The 24,964-nt window shown below is 49.8% G+C and overlaps 7 protein-coding genes across 11 annotated transcripts; all 7 read left to right on the top strand.

Annotated features, from left to right (window-relative positions):
* The first annotated feature begins 93 nt into the window (after positions 1-93).
* LOC104581454 lies at positions 94-3,946 on the top strand. Of its 5 annotated transcripts, none has more exons than XM_024455793.1 (3): positions 94-676; positions 1,505-1,529; positions 1,615-3,946. In XM_024455793.1, the coding sequence occupies exon 3, from the start codon at positions 1,674-1,676 to the stop codon at positions 2,814-2,816; it is 1,143 nt and encodes a 380-aa protein (XP_024311561.1). In that variant the 5' UTR covers positions 94-676; positions 1,505-1,529; positions 1,615-1,673; the 3' UTR covers positions 2,817-3,946. The 5 variants fall into 5 exon arrangements, with proteins under 5 accessions (XP_024311561.1, XP_024311562.1, XP_010227326.1 ...); XM_024455792.1 differs by lacking the exon at positions 94-676 and adding an exon at positions 918-1,135; XM_024455794.1 differs by lacking the exon at positions 1,505-1,529.
* On the top strand, positions 2,919-3,946 carry LOC106865615. Its single transcript, XM_014895981.2, has 2 exons — positions 2,919-3,251; positions 3,303-3,946. The coding sequence occupies exons 1-2, from the start codon at positions 2,952-2,954 to the stop codon at positions 3,741-3,743; spliced, it is 741 nt and encodes a 246-aa protein (XP_014751467.1). The 5' UTR covers positions 2,919-2,951; the 3' UTR covers positions 3,744-3,946.
* Positions 3,947-5,110: 1,164 nt separating this feature from the next.
* Positions 5,111-6,877, top strand: LOC100823527 (flavanone 3-dioxygenase 1). The gene is made up of 3 exons (XM_003579387.3): positions 5,111-5,607; positions 5,892-6,320; positions 6,410-6,877. Exons 1-3 carry the CDS (start codon positions 5,209-5,211, stop codon positions 6,701-6,703), a joined length of 1,122 nt encoding a protein of 373 aa, XP_003579435.1. The 5' UTR covers positions 5,111-5,208; the 3' UTR covers positions 6,704-6,877.
* Positions 6,878-7,544: 667 nt separating this feature from the next.
* On the top strand, positions 7,545-8,306 carry LOC100827125 (non-specific lipid-transfer protein 2P). The gene has a single exon (XM_003580703.4). The coding sequence runs from the start codon at positions 7,618-7,620 to the stop codon at positions 7,927-7,929; it is 312 nt and encodes a 103-aa protein (XP_003580751.2). The 5' UTR covers positions 7,545-7,617; the 3' UTR covers positions 7,930-8,306.
* Positions 8,307-9,932: 1,626 nt separating this feature from the next.
* On the top strand, positions 9,933-13,165 carry LOC100823217 (receptor-like protein EIX2). The gene has a single exon (XM_003579386.4). It carries the CDS (start codon positions 10,063-10,065, stop codon positions 12,919-12,921), a length of 2,859 nt encoding a protein of 952 aa, XP_003579434.1. The 5' UTR covers positions 9,933-10,062; the 3' UTR covers positions 12,922-13,165.
* Positions 13,166-16,204: 3,039 nt separating this feature from the next.
* LOC100822911 (auxin-responsive protein SAUR36-like) lies at positions 16,205-17,368 on the top strand. The gene has a single exon (XM_014895526.2). The coding sequence runs from the start codon at positions 16,313-16,315 to the stop codon at positions 16,745-16,747; it is 435 nt and encodes a 144-aa protein (XP_014751012.1). The 5' UTR covers positions 16,205-16,312; the 3' UTR covers positions 16,748-17,368.
* Positions 17,369-18,760: 1,392 nt separating this feature from the next.
* On the top strand, positions 18,761-19,773 carry LOC100822598 (auxin-responsive protein SAUR71). The gene has a single exon (XM_003579384.3). It carries the CDS (start codon positions 18,810-18,812, stop codon positions 19,272-19,274), a length of 465 nt encoding a protein of 154 aa, XP_003579432.1. The 5' UTR covers positions 18,761-18,809; the 3' UTR covers positions 19,275-19,773.
* The last annotated feature ends 5,191 nt before the right edge of the window (positions 19,774-24,964 follow it).

Below are 24,964 nucleotides of genomic sequence, written 5' to 3'. Positions count from 1 at the left end.
CTTGTCTTCCGTGGTTCTGTTGCCTTTTCGACGGCTGCTAAAGTCCTGCATTGTCCAGTTGCTTGCGTACTTTGGCTTGCTGCTTGCTGGTTTGTGTTTAACAGACTTGCAAACCTGGCGTGCAGGTGCAGTATGTAAATACGGAGGACGACTGAATGACACGATCGATGCATGCAATGCAAGCAAGCGATAACTGCGTGCCAGAAATCCACCACGGATTTGACTGGCTAAAAACGTGGCCAGATTATTATCATCTCCATGCCATACCCATTGAAGAAGCAGAACCTCCCTCCTGCATGCGTTTCAGTCTGCCCTTCTTCAGTAACTAAACCAAAAGAGCAAACAAAATCTCGGTAGAAAAATAGATGCTTGCAATAATTCAACCAGCTGCTTAGGCTTCTTTTGCCGATCGATGATCTTTTACTGCTCAACCTTGACGCTTGAGCGATGACGAAACGAATAATCTGAGACCAACCTTAGGAGCAGTAGTACTGCAGATTAATTAAAGCTGACCCGTACGACGCCTACGGTTTGTCTGAGACACGCTCAAGCATCCTCCAATCGAGAGCCGCTGTACACAGCAGCTCATTTCCGCACCCTGTACCATGCCTTGACTAGAAGCAAGTCTTCGTCTTCCACCCACCGCACTGCTAGCGGCCGCTGCCCCGAACTCGAGGTGAGGGCCAGTCTTCCATTTTCCTCCATTCTGCTCTTCCTACGTTTACTTGCTCTCTTCCAATGCAGTAGCTTCCTGTCGCTATACATTTGTTGTACAGTACTACTTTCTCCTAAGGTTTTGTGGTTCTTTTTTCGTTAATCTGTCCCTAGATTTGCGAAAACTTACTCTACCTTCAAATTAAAATACAACATATTCGGATACTTGATTCCTCGTGGCCATGGTGGCGCGGGAAGGGGGGGCAGTGGCCAGCGGCCCCCTTTTTTTGCTTCCAAAAGGAGGTGGCGAGGTCAAGGAGGGCGGCGGCTCCTGGGGGGGTGGTCGCTTTCTTCGAGGCAGCAGAGCGGACGCCGTGGGCGTGGATCCATCTACCTGGTCGAGCGACGGATGCCGAGGCCGGCGGCCGCTTCGGAGAGCGGCGTGGTGGTCTACAGGAACTCCCTCCCCGTCCCTTCCGAGGTTTCCTAAAAAAAAACTTATTTTTTTATTACTTGAACAAAAAACCAAATCATACTTCAACATTATTATACTCCGTATATTTATGATTACTTGAACAAAAACCCAAATCATTTTTTTCCTTGAAGGGACTTCGATCACACGTTCTGTCGGTATTTGGACCTATCTTTCTTCATGGCATTTACATTATTTACAGGCTGATCACATTTCAGTGGCCAAAAAATCCCCCTCTCTTCCTGTTAATGGTACTTATATACTAGGAGTATTACTCATCAGAGATAAACAGCTGAGCCATTTTTTGGAGTTGTATAAGGAGGTTCAGTCCACACTCAATCTAACTTTCATTCCATTTACATGTGTATCCAATTTCAGTGGGATGGTTGCATTGGGCGGAGAGGTAGCATCCTTCTGGTCACAATGGAACATCCAGATTCTGGTGATCCTGAGCTTCACCCTGCAAGTCACCCTCCTCTGCTGTGCAGGGATCCGCCGCCGTGAAGGCTCAGCTCCGCCGAGAATCCTCCTCTGGCTGGCGTACCTGATGGCCGACTACACCGCCATCTACGTCCTTGGCCACATGTCCAGCACCATGAGAAGATCAGAATCATCAGACCACCACCGCCGCCGCCAGATGGTGCCATTCTGGGCTCCCTTCCTCTTGCTTCACCTCGGCGGGCCGGACACCATCACCGCCTACGCGTTCGAGGACAACCGGCTCTGGCTGCGCCACCTGCTCAACCTCTCGGCGCAGGTTCTTGGCGCCGCATACGTCATGTACTTGTTCGTCACTGCCGGCAGGAACCCTGAAGGGACGCTGATCGCCGCTGCTGCGTTGATGTTCGTCGCTGGCTGCCTCAAGTACGGCGAGAGGATATGGGCGCTCAAGTGCGGCGGCATCGATAGCATCACGAGCTCTGTCGACGATGACGGCAAGCCGTCGGTCGGCGCAGGTGGCCCTTACCATGGGAGGAAGGAGGGAAGGGGGAGGCTTGACACGGAGGAGGTCCTGCTGGGAGCCCACTACATGCTCACTTTCTGGAAGGGCCACCTGGCCGATTGGCCAGTGATGCAGTCGTTTCAGTACCAAACCGTGCGGCAAGGCATCCAGCTGAACGGCGGCGGGTACCTGTTCGAGCTGGCCGCCATGGAGCTCTCCCTCATGTACGACATTATATACACCAAGGCGGCGGTGATCCACACGTGGCATGGCCTGTGCATCCGGGCCGTCTCGTCGCTCGCCGCGGTCGCGGCGTTCGTGCTGTTTCAGCTCAGCGGCAGGGGCGCCTACGGCAGGGCCGATGTCGCCGTCACCTACGTCCTGCTGGTCGGAGCCATGGCGTTGGAGCTCGCGTTGTCGCTCAGGGCAGCAGGGTCGTCCTGGGCGTGCGCATTCTTCCATGCCCGCGGATGGCACCGGCTTTGCGGCGCGGTGATGCACCTCCGCCGGACGCTCAAGGTCGGGGCAAGGAGGACTGCTTGCCTGGACTCGCTTGGTCAGTACAACCTGCTGGACATCTGCACTGACGCTGACAAGGACAGCAGCCTGCTAGGCAAGGTATGCAAGATGCAAGATGGTCGGACTCGGGGACCGGTGGAAGGTGATGCACTACTCGAGCACCGTCCCCATCTCCGATGGCATCAAGGCCCTGGTGCTGGAGGAGGTCAGAAAGAGGAAAATAGATGACCTGAGGAACGCACGGGGCAGGTGGATCCTCAAGGAGGAAGGGATGTACGAGGATTTCACCCGGATCGCCGACGACACCGAGCTGGATCGTAGCATCATTGTGTGGCACATCGCCACCGATCTCTACCTCTCTCCATGTGCCCCGACCCTGACCCCGGCGACGATGACGACGGGGAGATTCGGGAACACATCAGGGTGCTCTCCAACCACATGTTGTTCCTCATGGTGGTACATCCCTACCTGCTGCCCGGAGTCGTCCGCACTGGCCGGTACAAGGAGAACTTGAAGTACTATGACTTGGTGTGGTGGGTTAATCTGAGGTCCACCAAGGAAAGCACCAAGAAACAGCCTAGACCGGAAATCATCAAGAAGATAGCCGAGTGGCAGCTCCCGGCTGATTCGAGGCACAAGTACGTTTACGGCATCGGCGACGAACGTGCCGACGATGTCGACGACGGGCCGCTCTACGCCGACGGAGCCTGGCTCGCCGGGATGCTGCACGGCAACAGGTGGTGCTTGACCCCCGCCGACGTGCTGCGGGTGATCGCCGGCGTGTGGGTGGAGATGCTGTGCTACGCGAGCCACCACTGCGGCCAGGAGTCCCACGGCAAGAAGCTGAGCACCGGAGGAGAGTTCATGAATGCCGTCTGGCTCGTCTTGGGGCATGCCACGCAGTACGACAGGTTCGCGCCATCTGGTGAGAAGTTGACAGGCGGGTTAGGGCTCAGCAAGCCTGAGCGCAAGCGGAAGCGCCCTGCCACATGGTCGCGGATGATGCCGCCAGAGGCGGATGTAGGAGGGGCCTACCGATCCCGGCCACCCGGTGTACCGTTGCCACCCGGTGTTCACCCTGCGTACTGGCCCTTTTTTGATGTCCAAGCACGCCAAACACCGGCCACGTCATCTGCAGAAGGACATCACCAATAAATACAGTACAGGAGGGGCAAGCACGGCTTGGAAGCTGATCAAAATTGCATATGTTTGCTCTCTGTATAAAGGATGTCCAGCGGCATGAAGGACCCAATTATTTCATTCATTAAAAGATGCACAAACACATTGTATGACACAAACATTGAGCTTCGAATGTACTACAAAATCAATGAAGCAAGAGCACCATAACGTATCAAAAACCAATAACGGGGATCATCAGTGCTGCTGCTTCAGGTACAGAGCGCCACCAACAGTCTCCACCACCTGCCTTAATTGCTTTGCCCAGGCCTAGGTTGACGAACCCTTGCCCGGCGCCACGCCGAGGTCGTCCGTTCGGTGGCGCGTGCAGCGATTGGCGGCGCTGGCGAGGTCGACGAACGCCTGTCCGGCGGCCGACGAGCTGCGGCGCGTGGAGCGTTCAGGACAGGGCGAGAAATCCCAGCAAGCGCGAGACGGGGATGGGCCGCGAGAGAGAAATGGGCTTCTGCCCGTTAGTAAAAAGAACGTTTTTACTCCTATACTACCCTTGCTGAATCAACGGTGAAGATATATATACTGCTCATTCACCCTCATCGGTACAAGGGTACCGTAAAATCCCTCTCTTTTTTTCCCTGGCTATATTGCCTTTCAAGACTATATCTTGCACATTTTCATGCTCTGGTTCAGTTCTACGGATGCAAGCTTCAAGTTCAGGAAAGGATGACAAGACAGACAGGTGAGGTGGTGTATTCTGTTTCACATCGTGGAGCCATAGTTGTTGTAGAAGCCAATCACATTTGCATGATAGCAAGGGGGATAGAGAAAATCAGGAGTAGCACAGCAACGATTGCAGTTTTGGGGATTAGCAGTTCCCAGTATCGGATGGATCGTCACACATTCCATGTGTTCCGTCCAGGTCTTGCTCGCCTGGTGACTTTGGAACGTTTGGTGGAGCACGCGAGGACCTCACCGGTCTCAGGTTTCGCTTCATGCCGATCGCAGCAGGCGGAGCCGGGCTTTGCCATGAAACGAGCAATGTTACTGCCGTTAATTGAAGCTCAATAATGATTCCATTCTTCAACTTTTTGCAACCACCTTCTCTCTTCAGAATTTTTTGGCTACACCGTGGAGTACCGGTCGATCTAATTAACCCCGCTCAGCCGTTAATTAGATGCTGCATCCATGCACAACACGATACGCATTACTCCATGAGCTCGATCTCCTAGCAAGAGCCGCTTCCCATGCGTGGACGGTTAGTTGCCTACCCGTGCGATCTGCCAGTACGTACGTGCAGCTGCAAGTCGCGTCTTCTGCCCAACTTCCAGAATCCCTAACTCTTAACCCCCGTGCATACATATATACGCGCTTACATACACCATGTATGCCCCAAACAGAAAACCCACATCTAAAACGAACCCCCGCGCCGGACGTGCACGAAAGAAACTGAGCACCTGACTGCCGGATAGATCGAATTCCACGCGTGATGGCGCCGCCGGTGATCAGCAGCGAGACGCCAACGGAGACGACGACGAAGTTCCTGCCGACGGGGGAGCCGACGGTGCGCGCGGCGTTCGTGCGCGACGAGGACGAGCGGCCCAAGGTGGCCCACGACGCGTTCAGCGACGAGGTGCCCTTGATCTCGCTGGAGGGAATCGACGACGGCGATGACGGCGAGCGGCGGGCCGAGATTCGGGCCCAAGTGGCGGCGGCCTGCGAAGGGTGGGGCGTGTTCCAGGTGGTGGACCACGGCGTGGGCCTGGGCCTCGTGGCCGAGATGGCCCGGATGTCCCGGGAGTTCTTTGCGTTGCCTGCAGAGGAGAAGCTCAGGTTCGACATGAGCGGCGGGAAGAAGGGCGGCTTCATCGTCTCCAGCCACCTCCAGGTATTTATAAGTCCTTGATTTGCTATGCAGGCGTACGTGCTAAATTAATTGGCTCGTGCTCCTGCTTCACCGAATAAAATATTTTCTAGTTTTATTCTAGGTCAAAAAATGTAAAGTTTAAAGTTCATGCAGGAATATATTTTTACAGTATATCTATTTTATATTTTACTTTTCCTATAAACTTAGAACAACTCTAATACTCCCGTATCAAGTATTCCAGAGTTTGTATCACGAAGTTGACAAAAATTAAGAAACTAACCCACGAATGCATGCATGCATGCCAGGGGGAGGCGGTGCAGGACTGGCGAGAGATGGTGACGTACTTCACGTACCCGCTCCGCGACCGCGACTACGCGCGGTGGCCGGACAACCCTTCCCGGTGGCGCGCCGTGGTGGAGGAGTACGCGGAGCAACTGATGGGCCTGGCCTGCAAGCTTTTAGGCGTGCTCTCGGAGTCCATGGGCCTGGACACGGACGCCCTGGCCCAGGCCTGCGTCGACATGGACCAGAAGGTCGTGGTCAACTTCTACCCCAGGTGCCCCCAGCCCGACCTCACCCTGGGCCTCAAGCGCCACACCGACCCCGGCACCATTACCCTCCTCCTCCAGGACCACGTCGGCGGCCTCCAGGTTACTCGTGATGATGGCCGGACTTGGATCACCGTGCCTCCTGTCCCCGGCGCCTTCGTCGTCAACCTCGGAGACCATGGCCACGTAAGTGTTAGAATTACTCTTCTACTGTACAATTTTATCCTCTTGTTATCATCATGTTATGTATGTCACGAGGGGTTTGGGTTTTGCAGTATTTGAGCAACGGGAGGTTCAGGAACGCGGACCACCAGGCGGTGGTGAACGGGGAGTGCAGCCGGCTGTCGATCGCGACGTTCCAGAACCCGGCGCCGGAGGCGGAGGTGTGGCCGCTGGCCGTGAGGGAAGGGGAGGAGCTTGTATTGGAAGAGCCTATGACGTTTGCCGAGATGTACCGCCGGAAGATGGCGCGTGACCTCGAGCTCGCAAAGCTCAAGAGGGAGGCCAAGGCGGCGGCGGAGAAGCCGCAGCAGGAGCCGGTCAAGTCCATCGACGAGATCCTGGCCTAGATGACATTCAGATCGATCATTCCGGAGCCGTGTGCCGTGTGTAGGAGGAGATCGGGCTCTGTAATAATAAGGTGTTGTGCGTGCGTGCGTGTGTGTGGAACCGCGCGAGGGGATCGGTTGTCATGGGTTTGCTGTGTGCGGAAATTAATTAAGCGTGTTTCGTACTTTCGTGCCGTGCTGGTTTCTGTTTAAGGTTAATCCTGCCGTGACAGCCGGCTGCCTTCTTCTCGATCGTAAGTCGGCTGGCTCGTCACGATCAGGTTTATGTGCAAGCGGCTAAAGGAAAAGATGCGTAGAATCTGAATCATCTGATATCGGGGGCACTGGTTCTTGATATGAATCTTAACCTTTTTTTTTCAGGTAATATGAAACTTAACCTTAAACAGAAACCAGCACGACTACACGAGCGCGCCTTATTGGGCTATAAAAAATGAAGTTGGATCAAGTTTAAAGAAGAAAGTACCAACATTTTCAACTGTACACTAGTTTTATTGTAAATGTTGGCAGTTTTTTCTATAAACTCGGTCAAGCTTCAAAATGTTTGAGTTAAGACAAAGTTAGAAACTTGTTGCATCTAGTGACGGAGGTACTAACAATATTGTACAGTACAACTGCTTGTATCTATCGATGCGGAAGTGGGGACATTTCGAATGAAAAAATAGTACCAGTACTTCAACATAGTAGTTGTATGAGTACATCAGCAGCATATAATGACATTGGCGACTTTTCTCGCGAGCTAATTAACATATCGATGGAGACGCCCTCGATGGACCATGGCCACCGCGCAAACCGTGCGACACGGCATAGCGCAAGACGAGCGCGCCTGGGGCTATAAAATACCAACGCATTCCTTGCTCCACGCTATCATATCAGTGCTTAATTTAATTCTCCCCTGGTGCAGCAGCGGTCGAGCCATGGCGGGGGCGACGATGAGGAGGAAGGACTACATGATGGCCGCCATCGTGGTCGCGGTGGCGCTGCTGGCTTTGCAGGCGGGCACGGCGAGTAGCGCGGCGGCGACGACGTGCAACGCGGGGCAGCTGGCGGCGTGCGCGGCGGCGGTCATGACGGGGGCCAAGCCGAGCGCGGCGTGCTGCTCCAACCTGCGCGCGCAGCAGCGCTGCTTCTGCAATTACGCCAAGAACCCCGTCTACGGCCGCTACATCAAGAGCCCCTACGTCCGCCAGACCGTCGCCACCTGCGGCATTGTCTTGCCACGCTGCTAGCTATACCTACCTACGCTCGACCATGTGTACACCCACACCCAGTAACCCAGGGTTGCCGCTGGGCCTGGGGCCTGGGCGGTCACACAAATTAAGTCCACGTCCATATCTGGTCGTTTAATCCTACGTGTGCGTGTGTGCTTATTAATTACTCCATCCGTCACATACAAGTGATGCAAATTGGATCAAATATGGACGCACCTATAGCCAAAAAATGTCTAAATACATGTGATATTTCGTCATTTAATATGGAACCGAGAGAGTACTCGGCGGCTCGTGTTGTCGATCAGCTCCGTTGTATGGCTCTGTCGTCATGCGACTAGCAAGCTCGCCCGTATGTTGTGTGTATGCATATTTGATTATCTTTTGTTACACTATCTCGTATGGGATAATCGTTAATGATTAAGAGAAAATTAATGACATGTTTTTATTGGCACAAACGGTTTTCTATATATACGTGAATGAGCGAAGTTTAAGTCGACGCGGGCAGACGGACACTATCGACGGTGGGGCTGCTGGCCTATTGAAGCTCGTGGTTTGGGCACACAAATTTCTTGGCTTTCTTGTCCACTTGGTACTAAGTACGGAGTAGACAACACGGTTACATTTAGTATTTTCCGACGAGCCAGATTTTTTAGATGGAAGCTGACCACCTCAGGTGTCTTTTCAGTTAAATCTATGTATAGTGACGTGTTAAATGGGCAACTGATTTTCTCCTCGAGTATCTTTGGAAGCTCAATACCACCAAAGACAAAGACTTTCATGAAAAAATGTCTTGCCCAAGGGCAAAACATTGTTAAGAGAAATTGCAATGGGTAGCTTTGTTGTTTTCTTGATAAAGAGGAATCAATTCATCGCTTGTTCATGTCATGTCCATTCGCTCTCTTGTCCGGCAGCGTATCCTCCGATCAATATCATGAATAATAACTTTGAGAATTTTTAATGGAGGTTAATATAGAACAAAAAAGGCTAAAATTCATTTAGGGTTTCAGCATTACGTTAGGCTATTCAAAATTTCAGAAATGATATTGTTTTTAACAAAGACTACAATTGCTCATCTCTTACAGGTTATTTGCAACTACTTTCTCCATGTGAATCAGCGCGAGTCCATGAATACTGGATGCAACTGACTAGATATCCTATTGATGATGATGGTGGTGAGCATAGTGGAGACGTTACAGAACGGTGTCTTGCATTCTACCCGTTCCAAAGCTTCCATGACACAAGCATGACGAGAGAAGCGTTGGCCTTCCTTCGATGCCCCGGGAGATTAAGCATTGAGGACCACCATTCCTTTGTGGAACGAAAGTCCTCCCAATGACTTGGTTCATGTCCACACGACTGAGCCAAGATATAAGGTAGAAGGCCAAACACGACGTGAGAAACAACACTTGAAAAGAAGATGTGCGAGGGACTCCGGCTCTCTTTTGCAAAGGCTCCATGAGATGTCGTCCGGTGTTTGCTCGTTGATGATGTGCGAGGGAGTACGCTGAATCCGCCGAGTAGGATCCCGAGGTCGTAAAGGTTCCATGAGATGTCGTCCGGTGTTTGCTCGTTGAGGTGTACACCTTTGAGCATCCCCAAAGGGAAGAAAATTATGTGCATGTGTTGGCCGGTGACATCCATGCGTGGAATAAGAGATGACGCGGTTGGCCTACGCGCACAGGAGGGATGAGGTGTGTTTTTCAGGACGGGCATAGATGAATTGCTGGATGGATGCATGCAACGGCGGCCACCGCCCGGTTCACCCCAACCCCACACAAGGAGACGAGACGACGACGATGCGTTGACGCATTCACCTTATGTTTCGCATAAACCAATATTTCCAATGCCGTGTCAAGACTCAAGAGCACTCATGGGAAATGTCTATTCAGTCTCAGTAACAATCACTATAGCTAATTTAGTTTGCTAGCTGTGCGTGTTGTACGAGTCAACTGTCTCGCTAGCAATTAAGTTTGATTCCACATCCCCACGTTGATGCAATGGTGACGAAACGCATCCACTCAAAGGCACAATTAGTGCAGTACAGCACCCGAGAAGACTTGACTTGTCGAAAAATTTCAACGGCAAAAGCATGCTAGTATACTACTGTGCTTCAACTAGCGGCATAGAACAACAGGAAAAACAGACATAGAAATGAGGCTAGAGATCTTTAGATGCTTGTGCGTGCAGCTAGCCATACCTTTACTGTTGCTCACACAAACCAGCTCCACTGAAACCTCGGCCCATGCCAACGACACGGGCTGTTGCATTGCGAGCGAGAGATCTGCCCTTGTCCGCTTCAAAGCGGGCCTGTCGGACCCTGAGAACCGCCTTTCGACATGGCGGGGCGACGACTGCTGCCGATGGAAGGGTGTCCATTGCAGCAGGAGAACCGGCCATGTCCTCAAGCTCGATGTGCAAGGTTCTTATGACGGCGTGCTAGGCGGCAACATAAGCTCGTCGTTGGTTGGCCTAGAACGTCTACAGTATCTCGACCTCGGCGGCAACTCGTTCAGCGGCTTTCAGATAACAGAGTTTCTTCCTTCTCTCCACAACTTGAGGTATCTAAGCCTGTCGAGCTCTGGCTTTGTTGGAAGGGTACCGCCACAGCTGGGTAATCTCTCCAACTTGCGTTACTTGAGTTTTGGTAATAATCCTGACACATACTCCACGGATATCACGTGGTTGTCGCGGTTATCGTCCCTTGAGTACCTGGACATGAGCTCCGTGGACCTCAGTAACATTCCCAACTGGTTGCCCGCGGTGAATATGCTTGCATCCCTGAAAGTTCTTATTCTTACTAGCTGCCAGCTTAACAACAGTCCTGATTCTCTTCTGCGTTCAAACCTGACATCTCTTGAATATCTCGACATTTCCTTCAACCCTGTCCCAAAGCGTATAGCACCCAACTGGTTTTGGGATTCGACGAACCTCAAGCACCTTGATGTCTCATGGAGTCAATTTAGTGGTCCAATTCCTGACGATCTTGGGAATATGACCTCCATGGTAGAGCTTTATTTGTCACATAATAACCTTGTGGGCATGATACCATCAAACCTGAAAAATCTTTGCAACTTGGAAACATTGTACATACATGATGGCGGCATCAATGGGAGCATAACAGAATTTTTTCAACGCTTGCCTTCTTGTTCATGGAAAAGAATTTCAGCCTTGGATCTATCCAACAACAGTTTGACAGGAAGCCTACCAACCAAGCTACAAGAATCCTTGACCAATGTGACCTCTCTGTTGTTTAGTGGAAACAAACTCACAGGTCCTCTGCCGCCATGGATAGGGGAGCTCGCAAAGCTAACTGCATTGGACCTCACGGACAACAACTTGGATGGTGTTATACATGAAGGTCACTTGTCAGGCCTAGCACGCATGGAGAAGTTGTTGCTGTCTGGTAATTCCATAGCCATCAGAGTGAATTCGACTTGGCTTCCTCCATTTAATTTAACAATGATTGGGCTCAGGTCGTGCCTTCTCGGCCCTAAATTTCCGCTGTGGATGAGATGGCAAACACCAATATACCTCGACATCTCAAACACGAGCATATCCGGCATAGTTCCGGATTGGTTTTGGATAATGGTTTCCTCGCTGGACTCGGTAACGATGCAACAAAACAAACTTACTGGTTTTCTACCATCTACGATGGAATATATGAGGGCAAACGCAATGGAACTCAGTTCAAACCAATTCAGTGGTCCAATGCCGAAGCTTCCTGCTAATCTAACCTACCTGGATCTTAGTAGAAACAAGTTATCCGGGCTACTATTAGAATTTGGAGCGCCGCAACTTGAAGTACTTCTTCTGTTTGACAACTTGATCACTGGCACCATTCCACCATCTTTGTGCAACTTGCCATCGCTGAAACTATTAGACATATCAGGAAATAGGCTCACCGGGTCAACTCCTGATTGCCTAGTCAATGGATCTACAACAAAGACAAGAAGTTTGAGTATTAGTAATCTGAACTTAAGAAACAACAACCTCTTTGGTGGTTTTCCTTTATTCCTCCAAAACTGTCAGCAGCTGATATTTCTTGATCTCGCGCACAATCAATTCTTCGGGACTTTGCCATCATGGATCAGGGAGAAGCTGCCGTCTTTGGCATTCTTACGGTTGAGATCTAATAAGTTTCATGGTCACATTCCCGTGGAGCTTACAAAGCTAGCTAATCTTCAATATTTGGACCTTTCAAACAACAATCTGTCGGGAGGCATACCAAAATCTATTGTTAACTTCAGAAGAATGATACTGTGGAAAGATGATGAATTGGATGCCGTGCTCAATTTTGAAGATATTGTTTTCCGTTCTAACATTGACTACAGCGAGAATTTATCTATAGTCACAAAAGGCCAAGAAAGATTATATACAGGAGAAATCATATACATGGTAAATCTCGATTTGTCCTGTAACAGTATTGCAGGAGAGATTCCTGAAGAGATTGGTGCTCTCGTGGCACTGAAGAGCCTGAACCTGTCATGGAATGCTTTCAGTGCAAATATTCCTGAGAAGATAGGCACGTTGGTGCAAGTGGAGTCTCTTGACCTATCACATAATGAATTGTCTGGCAGAATCCCTACAAGCTTATCGGCTCTCACACAACTGAGTCACTTGAACCTGTCCTACAACAATCTAACTGGTGAGATACCATCTGGAAATCAGTTACAAGCACTTGGTGACCAGGAATCTATCTATGTTGGCAATCCAGGTCTTTGCGGCCCTGCTATCTCCAAAAAATGTCAAGGAAACGAGTCAATTCCAGCTACTCCAGAACATCATGGAGATGCTAGAGATACAGTTTCCTTTTTCCTCGCCATGGGTTCTGGATATGTAATGGGCCTCTGGGCAGTCTTCTGCACCTTCTTGTTCAAAAGGAAATGGAGAGTTTGCTGGTTCTCATTCTATGACAGCTTGTGCAATTGGGTTTATGTGCAAGTGGCTATTAGCTGGGCTTCATGGACAAAAAAATGGGCAGAAACTGATTTCAACAGCGCACGTCATTAAGTCTGCTACCATGCCGTGGGGATTTCACCATGTACAAATCTTATTCCTGTATAACGAACTTGGTGTTTCCGTGAAGAAATAGTGGAAAGCAGAGTATAGGCCCGGTTTGAAAAGAAATATATTCATGTATTGTAATGGTACTATTGATAGGCATGTACTCAAGGCGTATGTACACTTGTACACGGTCCGGTGATATTTTTGTTATCTTTATTATGTGTAAGTTACTAAGTTTATGCATGGTTAATACTTCCTCTGATCCTAAATTTTTGACTCAAATTTGCCCAAATATGAATGTATCTATTCTTAAAAAGCGTCTAGACACATGTTAATAAATTAATGAAATATGGCTATGTGCATCATTTTTATGCCGAGGCCGGAGGTTTGAACCTCCTTTTCGGAAAAAAGAAAAGAAAATTAAAATTAAAATTTCGACAATAATTTAGAATCAAAAGAATACTTAATAATCAAACCCAGTGTTGTAACTGCTCCTAGTACTCAAGATCTTTTTGCCTCTGTTGCCCCTGCTCTCTCCCTCCTTCTCAGCCTCTCTTGCTCCTAGTTATTTTTTTAAGTGAACTGGCAGGTATTCTGCCTTTGCCACACTTCTTCGCCTGGAGAAAACACGTCGCGGTATAGTGTGGTCGGCTGCTTCAGCACGTACGGATGCTACAAAGGGTGCCGAGCCATCCGAGCTTCCTCAGCGTGTCATTTATCTGTCCTGGCAGTTGGCAGCACAGAGCCGCTGCATTTCTCCTGCCAGCGATCTTGCCTCGTACAGCCACTCATGCTCTAGTCATCTTGTGTGGACAGAGTAGAATGATGAAGCAGTAGTGTCATGCTCGTCGAAGTTCAGGTTCAACAGTTTCAGGTTATAAACCAAGATGCACATCTAACATCTTGTAAAAGTAAAAAAAAGCTCCAACAAAGCACTGCAGGCATGTTCACTCACTCGCGATCCATCGGTATCAATGGAAAGACACGAGAAAATCGGAAGGATCAACGAGGCCCCATCCAGAAAGACACGAGAAAAACAGAGAAAAGCGACAGGCACGAACAGAGCAGGAGTCTCTGTCGCTCCCGGGCGCAACGCAAAGATGAGTTGAAACCGGCTTGCCCACGCGCGCACACAGTTTCGAGTTTCAAGGCCGCGTTCGCCGTCCGGCCGGCGCCCCGGAAACGAGGCACCCGCCGATAGCAACACAGTGCATGCCCTCGCGCGCAGGGCAAAACAAAACTTAACCCAGCCGCCATTGCATAGTCCGATCTCGTTACGAAGGATCTCGATCGAGCCCGTGAACACCGCCCCCATCCCCATGCATCATCCATGGCACGTTTGCTCGATCTCCGTGTGCGCCGAAACCCGGGCAAGACTTTCCGGGCCCCTGACAAGACCAGCCAGCGCTAGCCGCAAGCTGGAGGTTGCACTGCGCCATTTCTGCTGGTCAATGCATCTGACATTTCAAGATTATCTTTTTCACCCGATGATTAGTCTCGATAGGCTATCGATGTACAGGAGATATTTGCGTAGCGCAACGTACACGTACGTAGGGGGTGTACAGTTTACGAAGCAGCCGTACGCGCGCGCGTGGCTGCGAGTCGCTAGCACGACAAAGATAACATGGCCCTCTCTGACGTACGTGTGCCAATGATAGCCTCGTTTTCAGGCCCGGGATAGGCCGATCGATCTCCGGATTAGGAAATGGGGTTATGGGCGAGGGAGATCATGTGTTGCCATGCCTGCAAAGTGCGAACCGTGAGCACGGATCCGGCGGATTCGATTCAGCTGGTATTGGCAAATCTGTTGGCTGCCTGCTGATAGGGAACGGCGGTATTGGATAGCTGTGCAATATGCAATAGTGTCCTAGTAGTATCAATTAGCTCGAGTTCTTAGCCGATCATGTGTGTTGCCGATGGCGAGTGCTCAACGAACCCCTCTCGTGGTATATCACGAGCAGATCTTTCCAACTATTATATCTACCCCAAAGCCAAAGCAATGCATTGCATGAGTTGAGTTGAACTGGACTTATTTCATATTCCTGTGGCATACAAAACTATAACATCTTCTATTTTAGAAGGGAGGTAGTATTTGTAGTAGAACTTTTAAAAGAGACACATCGCTAAGAAAAAGGTGGTATGGAGGATAGAGAGTCACAGGCTCAAAAATGGAAAAGTGCAGCCAAAAAGTCGAATCTGTCGTGCACGTCCATGGATGTAGGATACAAAGTCCATATTGTCCATGATGCATGGTCCTTCCTCTGTCTCAAAATAATTGACATGAATTTATATAAGAATCTTACAAATGCGTCACTGAAATTATTTCAGGACGGAGGGGGTATCTGCTTCGATCGATCGATCTCCGAGAACAACAACACGAAAGGAAAACGGGAGCTTCAATTTGGCACGGACACCAGGTTTAATTTCCCGTGGCACGGCAGACGGCGGCACACGGAACGCATGCATCACAAGGAGATCGATTCTAATTAAGCAGATCGGGCGAGCTTAATTCTTGCCGCTGGCAACGCGTACAGCCGATTCCGTGGATCTGGGAGCTGGCTTGAGAGTTTGGTGCGCCAAAAAGGCAACAGATCGACGGCCGGCGCCATGCCATGCCATGCCGAACCGGGCCATGCGTGACGCGTCCAGCCAGGAAGCCGAGTCGCGCCAATCCAACTCCGGTCACTTCTCACTGGGTTCGGCGCGGCACGGCACGGCACATGCACAACATTTCCATAACATGCAAGAAATTTGCGTTCTTCACCTGAGGAGATCTGATAGACGAAGAAATTGAACTGCGCAAGGTTAACGTGGAGCATTTTTTTCTTCACTAGATCGGTTCGATTAAGTTAACGTGCGGCAATAATACATGTCGTCTTCACAACGGATCAGTGGATCAACTGGCGACGTAAAAGGGAACGGACACCTGCAACATGTGAATAAGCAGAGAGAAATGCAGACAATCATATATGCACACACCGATCAGTTCCTCGCTAGCTAATTAAGCTCGTCTCACTGTCACTCACTAGGAGTACTAGCTTAGCTAGCTAGGCTGTGCAGCTGCAATCTTCCTTTTAACTGCAGGAGAGCCGCCTCACGTGCAGGATAGAGGTCGAGAGTGCCGATGCACAGGCGAAAGTTCTTTTTTTTTTTCCTGCACGAGTCATCCTGGACAGTGCCATTCCAGCAATTTCCGCCAACTCCATGGGCCGGTTCCAAACTCGATCCAACGCCTATATATTCCCATCCCCGTCCCGCTCTTCTCCGCTCCATCGCCAAACCAAACCAGCAAAGTCCAAACCCGAGATCGATCGATCAAGCAGCAAATCAAGCCAAAGCCCACGCACTCTCATTCGATCTCGATCCACTCCAAGCTCTCCGCGCCGCTCATTCAAGCATGTGCAAGGTCATGCTGACGGTCCCCTCGCTCGCCTGGCTGCGCCGCGCGGTCCGGCGCTGGCGCTCCCGGGCGGCGGCGCGGCCTGCGGAACACTACAAGAAGACGACGGTGCCGGTGCCGGCGGGGCACGTGGCGGTGCGCGTGCAGGACGAAGGAGGAGCCGCGGCCGCGAGGTTCGTGGTGCGAGTGACGCAGCTGAGCCACCCGGCGTTCCTGGAGCTGCTCCGGGACGCCGAGGAGGAGTACGGCTTTCCCTCCGGCGCGTCGGGCCCCGTCGCGCTCCCCTGCGACGAGGCCCGGCTCCGCGACGTCCTCCGACGCGTTTGCTCCTCGGACTCCGGCTCCGGCTCCGGATCCTTGTGCCGGCGCGGGGAGGATTGTCACTCGCGGCGGCCGTTGCTGGGCGCCATGGATCAGAAGCTCGTCTCGTGATCGATGGTTCAATAATCGTGTGGGGGCCTGGTGGGGCGTGACTCTCTGTGCAGCACAAGAAAAGCTCCGATCTTCAGATTCGCGCGTCGAACTCTTCAGAAAGAGCGCAGCAGCACGTACGTGCGCGCGCCGCCGTGCCATCTATGGCAGCATGGCACTGAGAGAATGTGCCACCGGCCCCCTCATCGACGTACTATGCAGCTAGCAGCCATGGCTGCGCGACGAATAATCGCGCGAGAGAAACAAACATGCATGCCGGTGTTCTTCGCAAACCTGTTGGCTGGGTGCTGATGAGTTATGGGGAGCGGTGGAATTGGCCAATTATATAGTGTGGTATATATACCTCGAGTTGTTAGCGATTTTTTTTAGGGATCGTGAGGCTTAATGGGTAACTGCTGGGAGTGTTGTTGAAGGTGAGGGGGGCCGGGGCCTCATGTAGATGTGGGGGGAACAAGCCATCCTAGCTAACCAGGAGAACGTATGTGTACATCTAATTAGATCTGAAAACTTGAACCTCCCTCCTCTCTACTGGGTATTTGGGTGTACCTGTGTTTATGTACATCACTGTGTAAGACAAATTATGAAATAAGATAGAAAATGCATGCATTGGGAATATGCTAATCACCACTTCGGTCATAATGGAAATAACATGGAGGTAGTATCATGCATATGATAGTACTCTATGTTACTAGTTTCATAGTGCATAGTATCATAAGCACGGTATCATAAATTTACTTTTTTATTAATTCACAAGGGAGGTCATGTATTAGTATCATATTATGATAGTACTATCACCTCTTTCTTCATTTAATGATTGCCCCATCATTCAAATGCTTATGTGGCAAGGCATGATAGTACTAGTTATGTTTCTCCCACTATGACCAGCCTGATGGGGTTTATCCCTAGAATTGGCATTCGTGCGTGCATATGACTTTTTTTTTTCAATGGTTTGATCAATGATAACTCTATTAACACGTGTTTTTTCATACTTAGATATAGAAGATTTTCAAGAAAAAATATCTTGTAATACTCCACATGCATGTTTTGTCGATCCACTAACACTATATAGCTTTAGGATCGGCATGTACAGTATGTTGCATTTTATTTGGGAGTGACCATTGATAGATGGACCAATAAATAGTCATTTGTAATAAGTCTGGCAACTCGTAGTTGCTTCGATTAATATCTTTTCATTTCACAGGCACAAATCTCAAAGCCCGGACCGGGCATGCAGCCTGAAAAATAGCAAAATCGTTTCTTCTAGCATAAGGCATCACCCGGCCGTAGCAGCACGTATAATTGGTGTTAGCCTCTGTGTGGTCGAGTCTCAGGAGAAATGGAAACCAATTATCTACGCACGCAATAACCCTCTCCCCAGCCCGGGAGGCGGATGGCATTCATGCTTCACTAGCAACGACAACTCAGGTAAGCAAAAGAAATCAACGGAAAAAAAAACGTGGAGATCGACGTGGAGTGTTTGCATAATCGATACAAATCATGTTTTGTTTCCTCCCTCGCGTGGTGGCATAGGCCGTAGATTTGATCCGCCAGTTCTCCGCGTGCTGCGATTCCGATGTGTGCAACATATGGGAAATTAAATCGCTCTCGACCAGCGGGCATATGGGAAAATCGCGCACTCGCTGGCCTGGCACAAACTCGACCTGCCTGCCTGATCCCGTTAGCTACGGGATGGCCTTTTTTTGTGTGCGCGCGTTGGGTGCATGAACATGTCAGGGCCAGTATATGCCCTGCCGGATCAGGGGAAAGGAAGCCCATAGTAGCGTGCAAGCTGCATGGATGCGCACGCGCCTGGCCTGGCCGGCACGCTGGTTGGTTGGCAGCGCGGCACGGGTAGATTGGAAGGCCGGCCGATCGATCTCGCGGCAACACAACGAACAAAAGAGGGCAACCGCGTCAGCATATCGTTCTGCCAACCTACTCCAGGGGCGCCGCGCTATATATTCCCGCCCCGGCCGTCCTGCTCCAGTTCCACCCACAGCCCACACGGCTCGCAACAAAGTCTCCAAGCTTGCAAAGACAGTGTCTAAGCCGCAAATCCGCCATGTGCAAGGTCTCCATCGCGGCGCCCTCGCTCGTCCGCTGGCTGCGCCGCGCCGTGGCGAGGCGGTGGCGGCGCTCCCGATCCGGCGCGGCGGCGTCCGTGCCGGCGGGGCACGTGGCGGTGGTCGTGGGAGGAGGAGGAGGAGGAGAAGAAGGAGGCGCCGGCGCCGGGAGCGCGAGGTTCGTGGTGCGCGTGGCGGACCTGGGCCACCCGGCGTTCCTGGAGCTGCTGAGGGACGCCGAGGAAGAGTACGGGTTCCCGTCCGGCGCGTCCGGGCCCCTCGCGCTCCCCTGCGACGAGGCCCGCCTCCGGGACGTCCTCCGACAGGTTTCTGCTTCTTCTTCTTCTTCTTCCCGGGAGGAGCGGCTCTGCCAGCGTTTCCGTGGCGTCAGCGCGCGGCGGCAAAGGGAGCTGTCGCGGCGGCCGCTGCTGCAGGGGATGGGCGTGGAGAAGCTCGTCTTGTGAAAGCAGAGCTACTGTTGATCGGTCAACCCGCGTTGACTCGAATCCGTATCGCACGCACAACGAGGGAAATCGCCGGCGGCGGAGACGACGGACGGGCGTGGGCCTCCTGGCCTGAACGCCGATCGAAACGGGCGAAAGCAGGACCCGCGCCCCTGCCTTGCCTCTCGATCGGCCCGAGCAGAGGTCGTCCTCCCGTCGGCAATGGCGGCGGCCGCGGCACCCTAACCACGACGCGACAGGCCGACTGGAGCACGCCGGCGACGGGCACTGGCACTAAGCTAGGTCGTACTAGTACTGTGGAACTGTGGAGTACTGATTGACTGAAGACGGTGACGTTTTTTTGGGATTTTTTGGGATTGTTTTCTCTGTGATTCTGCTACTCGAGCCGAGCGGTGGTGCATGGCTGCATGCAACTCCCTTTTGCCGGGAATACGAGGAAGTAAAGATTATTTGTTTCGTAAGTAATTTGTTGTGCAAGAAAATTCGCTGTGGTTCGTCATGGGATCGTGATGTTTGATGCTGCTGGCTTTTCTTGAGCGCCCTTGATGACGTCATGCCGTGTTAGACACTTGAGAATTAGAGTCTAAGATGATCGATACTGTACTGAAAAACTTGCCTCGCAAAGAGAAATTTTGGAAATACTCACTCCGGTCCTAAACTGTTGTGGAAATCCCTCCGATTCTAAATTGTTGTCGTTATTACATGTATCTAGACGTTTCTTAAGAATAGATATACATCCATATTTGTACAAATTTGAGTCAAGAATTTAGAACCAAAGGGAGTAAGTTTTATCAAGTCTTTTATCATCATGTCAAGCCAATATTACAATGGTAGGTCGGTACTTGCATTTATCTTGTATGAAAAATACTATTCGTCCGTCCAACAAAGAATGTCTCAACTTTGAATAAACTTGAATTCATCTATACACTAAGTCATGTCTAGATACATTTAAATTTTGACAAACTTGAGACATATTTTGTTGGACGGAGGGAGAATATAACTTTGCATTTGTAATTCAGTATAGGTATCGCGGTTCAATCAGGACCAGAATTTACACCTCTTCAACAACAAAAAAAGGACTACGGAGTACAATTTTCAGGCAGAGCAACTCAGGTTGGAAGTCAAAGAAAAACTGCCAGTTTCAGCTGGGCAGGAACGAGACCGACCCAGTTCAGGGCTCAGGCGCGTGATGGGCGGCCGAGAAATGGAGGATTTTGTCCCTGATTTATGCTGCAATTTGCAAGATGGCAAAGCAGCACAGACCCGCAGGTTACGCACAGGCTGACGGCCACGAGATAAATAGGAACCAATAATTTCCATTCCGAAGGAGCGTCGATCGTTAGTTGCAGGTTTTTGCTTGCACGGCCGCGCCACGTTGCCGGTGTGACTAGTTTTTCTTTTCTTTTGGCAGTTTCTTGCGTGCACTCAGAACAAACCCACGGATGATGGTACCTGCGATTGGGAACTCCTACACGTGCGCATGGCAAGTAAGACAGGACATGCAACGACGAGGACGAGCATGCATGTCGGGATATCGAATGCGAACCTAGTCTCTGGTAGCGTGACCAGGTGACTTGACCAGCCGATCGAGTAGCGGAGTAGGCTTCAGATCGGCACACCGACCATGCGAAATAATTTTATCGGACGATCCGGTTAATTAACATGATCCATCGAGCAAATGAGCCATCGCCATGAGTGAGGTTATCCGGAGGAAAACATAAACTGTTGCATGGGCGGACCCTGGAAAAAAATTGGCTGGGGGCAATAATCTATGGCCATGTTTTGTAAACTAAGGGAAGCATATAGAGTATATGCTAAGCTGAAATTATAGCCACTTCATTCTCCATAAAAAAAAGTTCCATCACACAAAATATGACAAACAAATTTTGACATGAAAATATGACAGTTTCATTTTTTTTGTGAATAAAATATGACAATTTCGTTAGAAAGTGAATGCAAACTGACCATTTTACACAAACTACTTGTACCAATATCTTGACCTGGAAAAATAGTTTTAGCACATTTACATTACCTTATGTTTCATCCCACGGCGATCTTTTACTCTACTTCCTCACTGGCCAATTACCACCGTACTCATCATACCAATAAACATTAAGACACTGATATATCTTATCAATCACTCCTTCTCATCTACCAGCCTCTTCCTTTTAGATGGATCCGTAGGAAGCTTGCTCATATCAACTAGTCCTATAGGGATCCTTTAAGATGTAGATTTATTATAAAACCTTTCCATTAGTCTGCTAGCTATAGGCATCCTTGAAGATGCAAGTCAGGAGGTAGTGAGGCGCAGCCGCGCGTGTGTATGCTGACCTTGTACTGCGAGTCTGCGACTGTTCCGCCAATCAAGGTGGCTAATGATCGCTGATTAGGCCAAATTACTGGCCGAGTGGGGGCAATGAACTGGACCTGAGTGGGGGCATAAGGCTTATACGGTGTACGTACCAGTATAAGGAGATGAAAAAATCGAGTGGGGCCCCCTGCCTCCAACGTGGGTCCGCCCATGAACTGTTGGTCGGATCAGGAGACATGTGGCGCGGTTGGTTTTACCTGTTTCTGCATCTCTGTCCCAGTCAAAGCGTTATCGTTCTCGGTCTAATCTCCCAGGCATTTTGCCGTCAGAACTTTTTTTGTCTGTATGCCAGTATGTTTGCAGGAAACCACACAGGGCCTGACCGCATGACGATTCCGGCTCCGTGTCTCCCTGTCCCACATTCGCGCGCGTGGACAGTAAAACAAAGCAGAGCAGGCGCGTGTCTGAACGACAAAACTGGGTCCTCTGGCACCTATCTCAACCAGGTCACTTCTCTTCACTCGCCAAAATGCTCAAACAAACCGACCATTTCCCGGCCGATCGGAATCGTTCAATACACATCTCAAATCTGAAATCGGCGGCGGCCACGTTATGTAAACGTAGCAAGCTCTCCATACATGACCCGGAGGGAGGGGAAACAAGAACAGATCGGTTCCCAGATCGGCAGCATATCCAGCAGGGCGCTTCGCCGCTTCCAGCCTTGCACGGTTCCACGGTGGATACCTGAGCCCAGCTACACTGAACTTTTCAGGTTCATCCATTCTATCATCAGTCAATTCTCAGCTAGAAAGCGCATGACCTCGCACCAGTCGTGTACATAACGTACGTGTCACCGGGCCGGGGAGTCAGCACATGCGGAACCCGGCCGGACCCAGAATCTCTGCAGCGATGGTGTCCCGTGGATTGAGCGGCTACCTGTTCCAAACCGAAATTTGTGCGTAGAATATATTCTTGTTGCGAGATCACATCGACTCGTGCATCCAACCTATCTGCACGACTAGACGCACTACACGTGTCTCAACAGAGTCTGATCTGGGTCCTATTTTTATTTTTTAGAGCGTGCTAGATAAGTAATACTATCCAGAGTATGAAAGATTAGTGTAATGTTTGTGGTGTTTGCAGTGTCTAGCTACATGCATGCATCGGAATCTCTCCTTTCTGGTGCTTGGTTGTACTAATCGCGACTACCGATTACTGTAGCTCCAGTCTCCAGAACGTAGTACTCCAAGCACTGCTTCTGATTGCCGCGTGTCATAATATGCCCATGTTCTTCGGATTAGCTAGATTAGAGGAGACCCTCATAGCTAAGTTTGGGCTCGATATGTATATGCTCCACAGCTAATCTGAAAAGGAAGCTAGTTTAATGCTGTATAGTTTACGATCGAAATGATGGCTCCGTATGCGCTAGAATACGACTATGTTGCAGAGTCAGCCACATGCTCCCATATGCCACACCACGACGAACAGACCCATGGGATTACCGGCCGTTGAGTCCTCGTATCATTAGCAATCTTCACAAGGCACCCACTACTGATTAAGTACGCTAATGAGTAAACTAATGGTGATGACCTCTCAAGTCCTCGAGTGCGTACTTGGCGCGGGTACTTGACACGTAGAGCATCTGGCACGAGGCGCCAGGACAAATAAAGCTTCATTTGTCGTCATATGGAACAACCTTACTGGCTTATAAGCCTACATGTAAACCTCATTGCAATATCTGTAGTTGTTCCTTTCCCACACTTTTCTAATGTAAGATCGGAAGAAGAGAATCTCTCCTTTTGAGTGTTTGGGGAAGCCGCATATACAGAGAGACTGATTAATTAACGTGGAAATGGATAGATAAATTAGTCCATATATTGTGTTAGGTATGATTAATCATTTTGGCTGATCATTTTATGTCAAACCAAAATGCTTGTTAAAGACGTACATCATTTTAAAGAGTACTCCTACCATGTAGTAGTACCTTCTAGCTAATCATGCATGCTGCTCAACAACAAATCCACAACGCGAGTCAGCTAACTGGGGTGATCACCGTCGGAACAGAACAAACCCATCAATTAGCAGAAAACATGCATTAGTGTGGCCTTACATCAGAGCGAAGTCGTACTTGTTAACACTTATTTTGGATAAATATAGCGATCGAGAAGTGCATATATGGCAAATGACACTCTGTCCTAACTCCTAAAGCAAGAGAACTATCTCCTGTTTCAGATGAAGAGGTACTACTATAACGAATAACTAATGTATGGTGCACTTGAAATTGATGAGTAACATTAAGATACTTATTTGCTTCTGTAGCCTTTAAAAAAGAAAATGTTGGTGTTCTGTTTATGTCTACATTTCTCCGTGCTTCGCTGGCACAAAAGCAGAAAAAAGAGAGAGATGCAAATGCCTCTTCTTTTCACCCACTTTCGTGTTGCACGCTCTCCTGTTTTTCCTCTCTTTCTTGCTTATCTTTATCACAGATCCTTGGGTGGTACTTATCAGAAGGTGAAGATTGGAAGCATATGCCAACCACAGCTGGTACTGTGAACCAGGTATATATGTACTAGTTTAAGGATTTTATGCCTGCAGAATATATTTCCTCTTGTTTGATCTGCAAGCGGCAATCCTCGCCGAATCACTGGCCTGATCAGATAAAAGATACTTCAGACAACAGGCCAAAAAGGAAAAAAAGAAGAAGATAAAACTGGACATGACAAGTATACTGGTGCAGTGGTGCTTAGTCAGGCATTGTCTGCTAGGTGGCACACACGTCAAAAATTCGATTCTCTCTATTTTGGCCACCATCTCCTCTCCTGTAGGTCAGGTGTCATATAAACCAAACAAACACACAGGGTTGTTGGCCCCTAAACATTTCAGTCTGTAACTACCAGCTAGAGGTAAAAAGCTAGAGATCCAGTGTTAATCCTAGTCCTGCTGGGGGTTAATTTTACAAAACCGTATTACCTGATTTTTTTATGTGCCAGCAGTAGTAGCTAATAGCGGTGAAAAGGAAGGCAAAAAAAAAGATGCACTTAATTTTTTGTGAGCTGCATTTAATTTTCGTTTATCCTTAGCAATTAGCAGTACGCACGTACGTTCCAGCGTCGTGGTCCTTTGTGCGTTGGCGGCGGCCCATAGATCTCTCGTCGCCATCACTCGACGCTAGACAGTTGGTTAGTCTGCAAATTAAAGAGGAACAAACAACACAAGAAAGTGAGCCATCGGCGTCATCCAGTAATCATCGTTCCGGGCCGCAGCAAACAGTGTCAAGGATAGAATGGCTAATCTATACCAGGAAAAGAAGGAAGGCTTTGATTACTTCACTCCATTCCCTTTCAACAAGCTTTTTGCTGTTAGAATTGGATGTCCAGCC

The sequence above is a fragment of the Brachypodium distachyon genome, chromosome 5 (assembly GCF_000005505.3).
Source record: "Brachypodium distachyon strain Bd21 chromosome 5, Brachypodium_distachyon_v3.0, whole genome shotgun sequence".
NCBI lineage: Eukaryota > Viridiplantae > Streptophyta > Magnoliopsida > Poales > Poaceae > Brachypodium > Brachypodium distachyon.
Note: the sequence above shows the minus strand (reverse complement) of the source record. Positions and strands in the feature narration are given on the sequence as shown.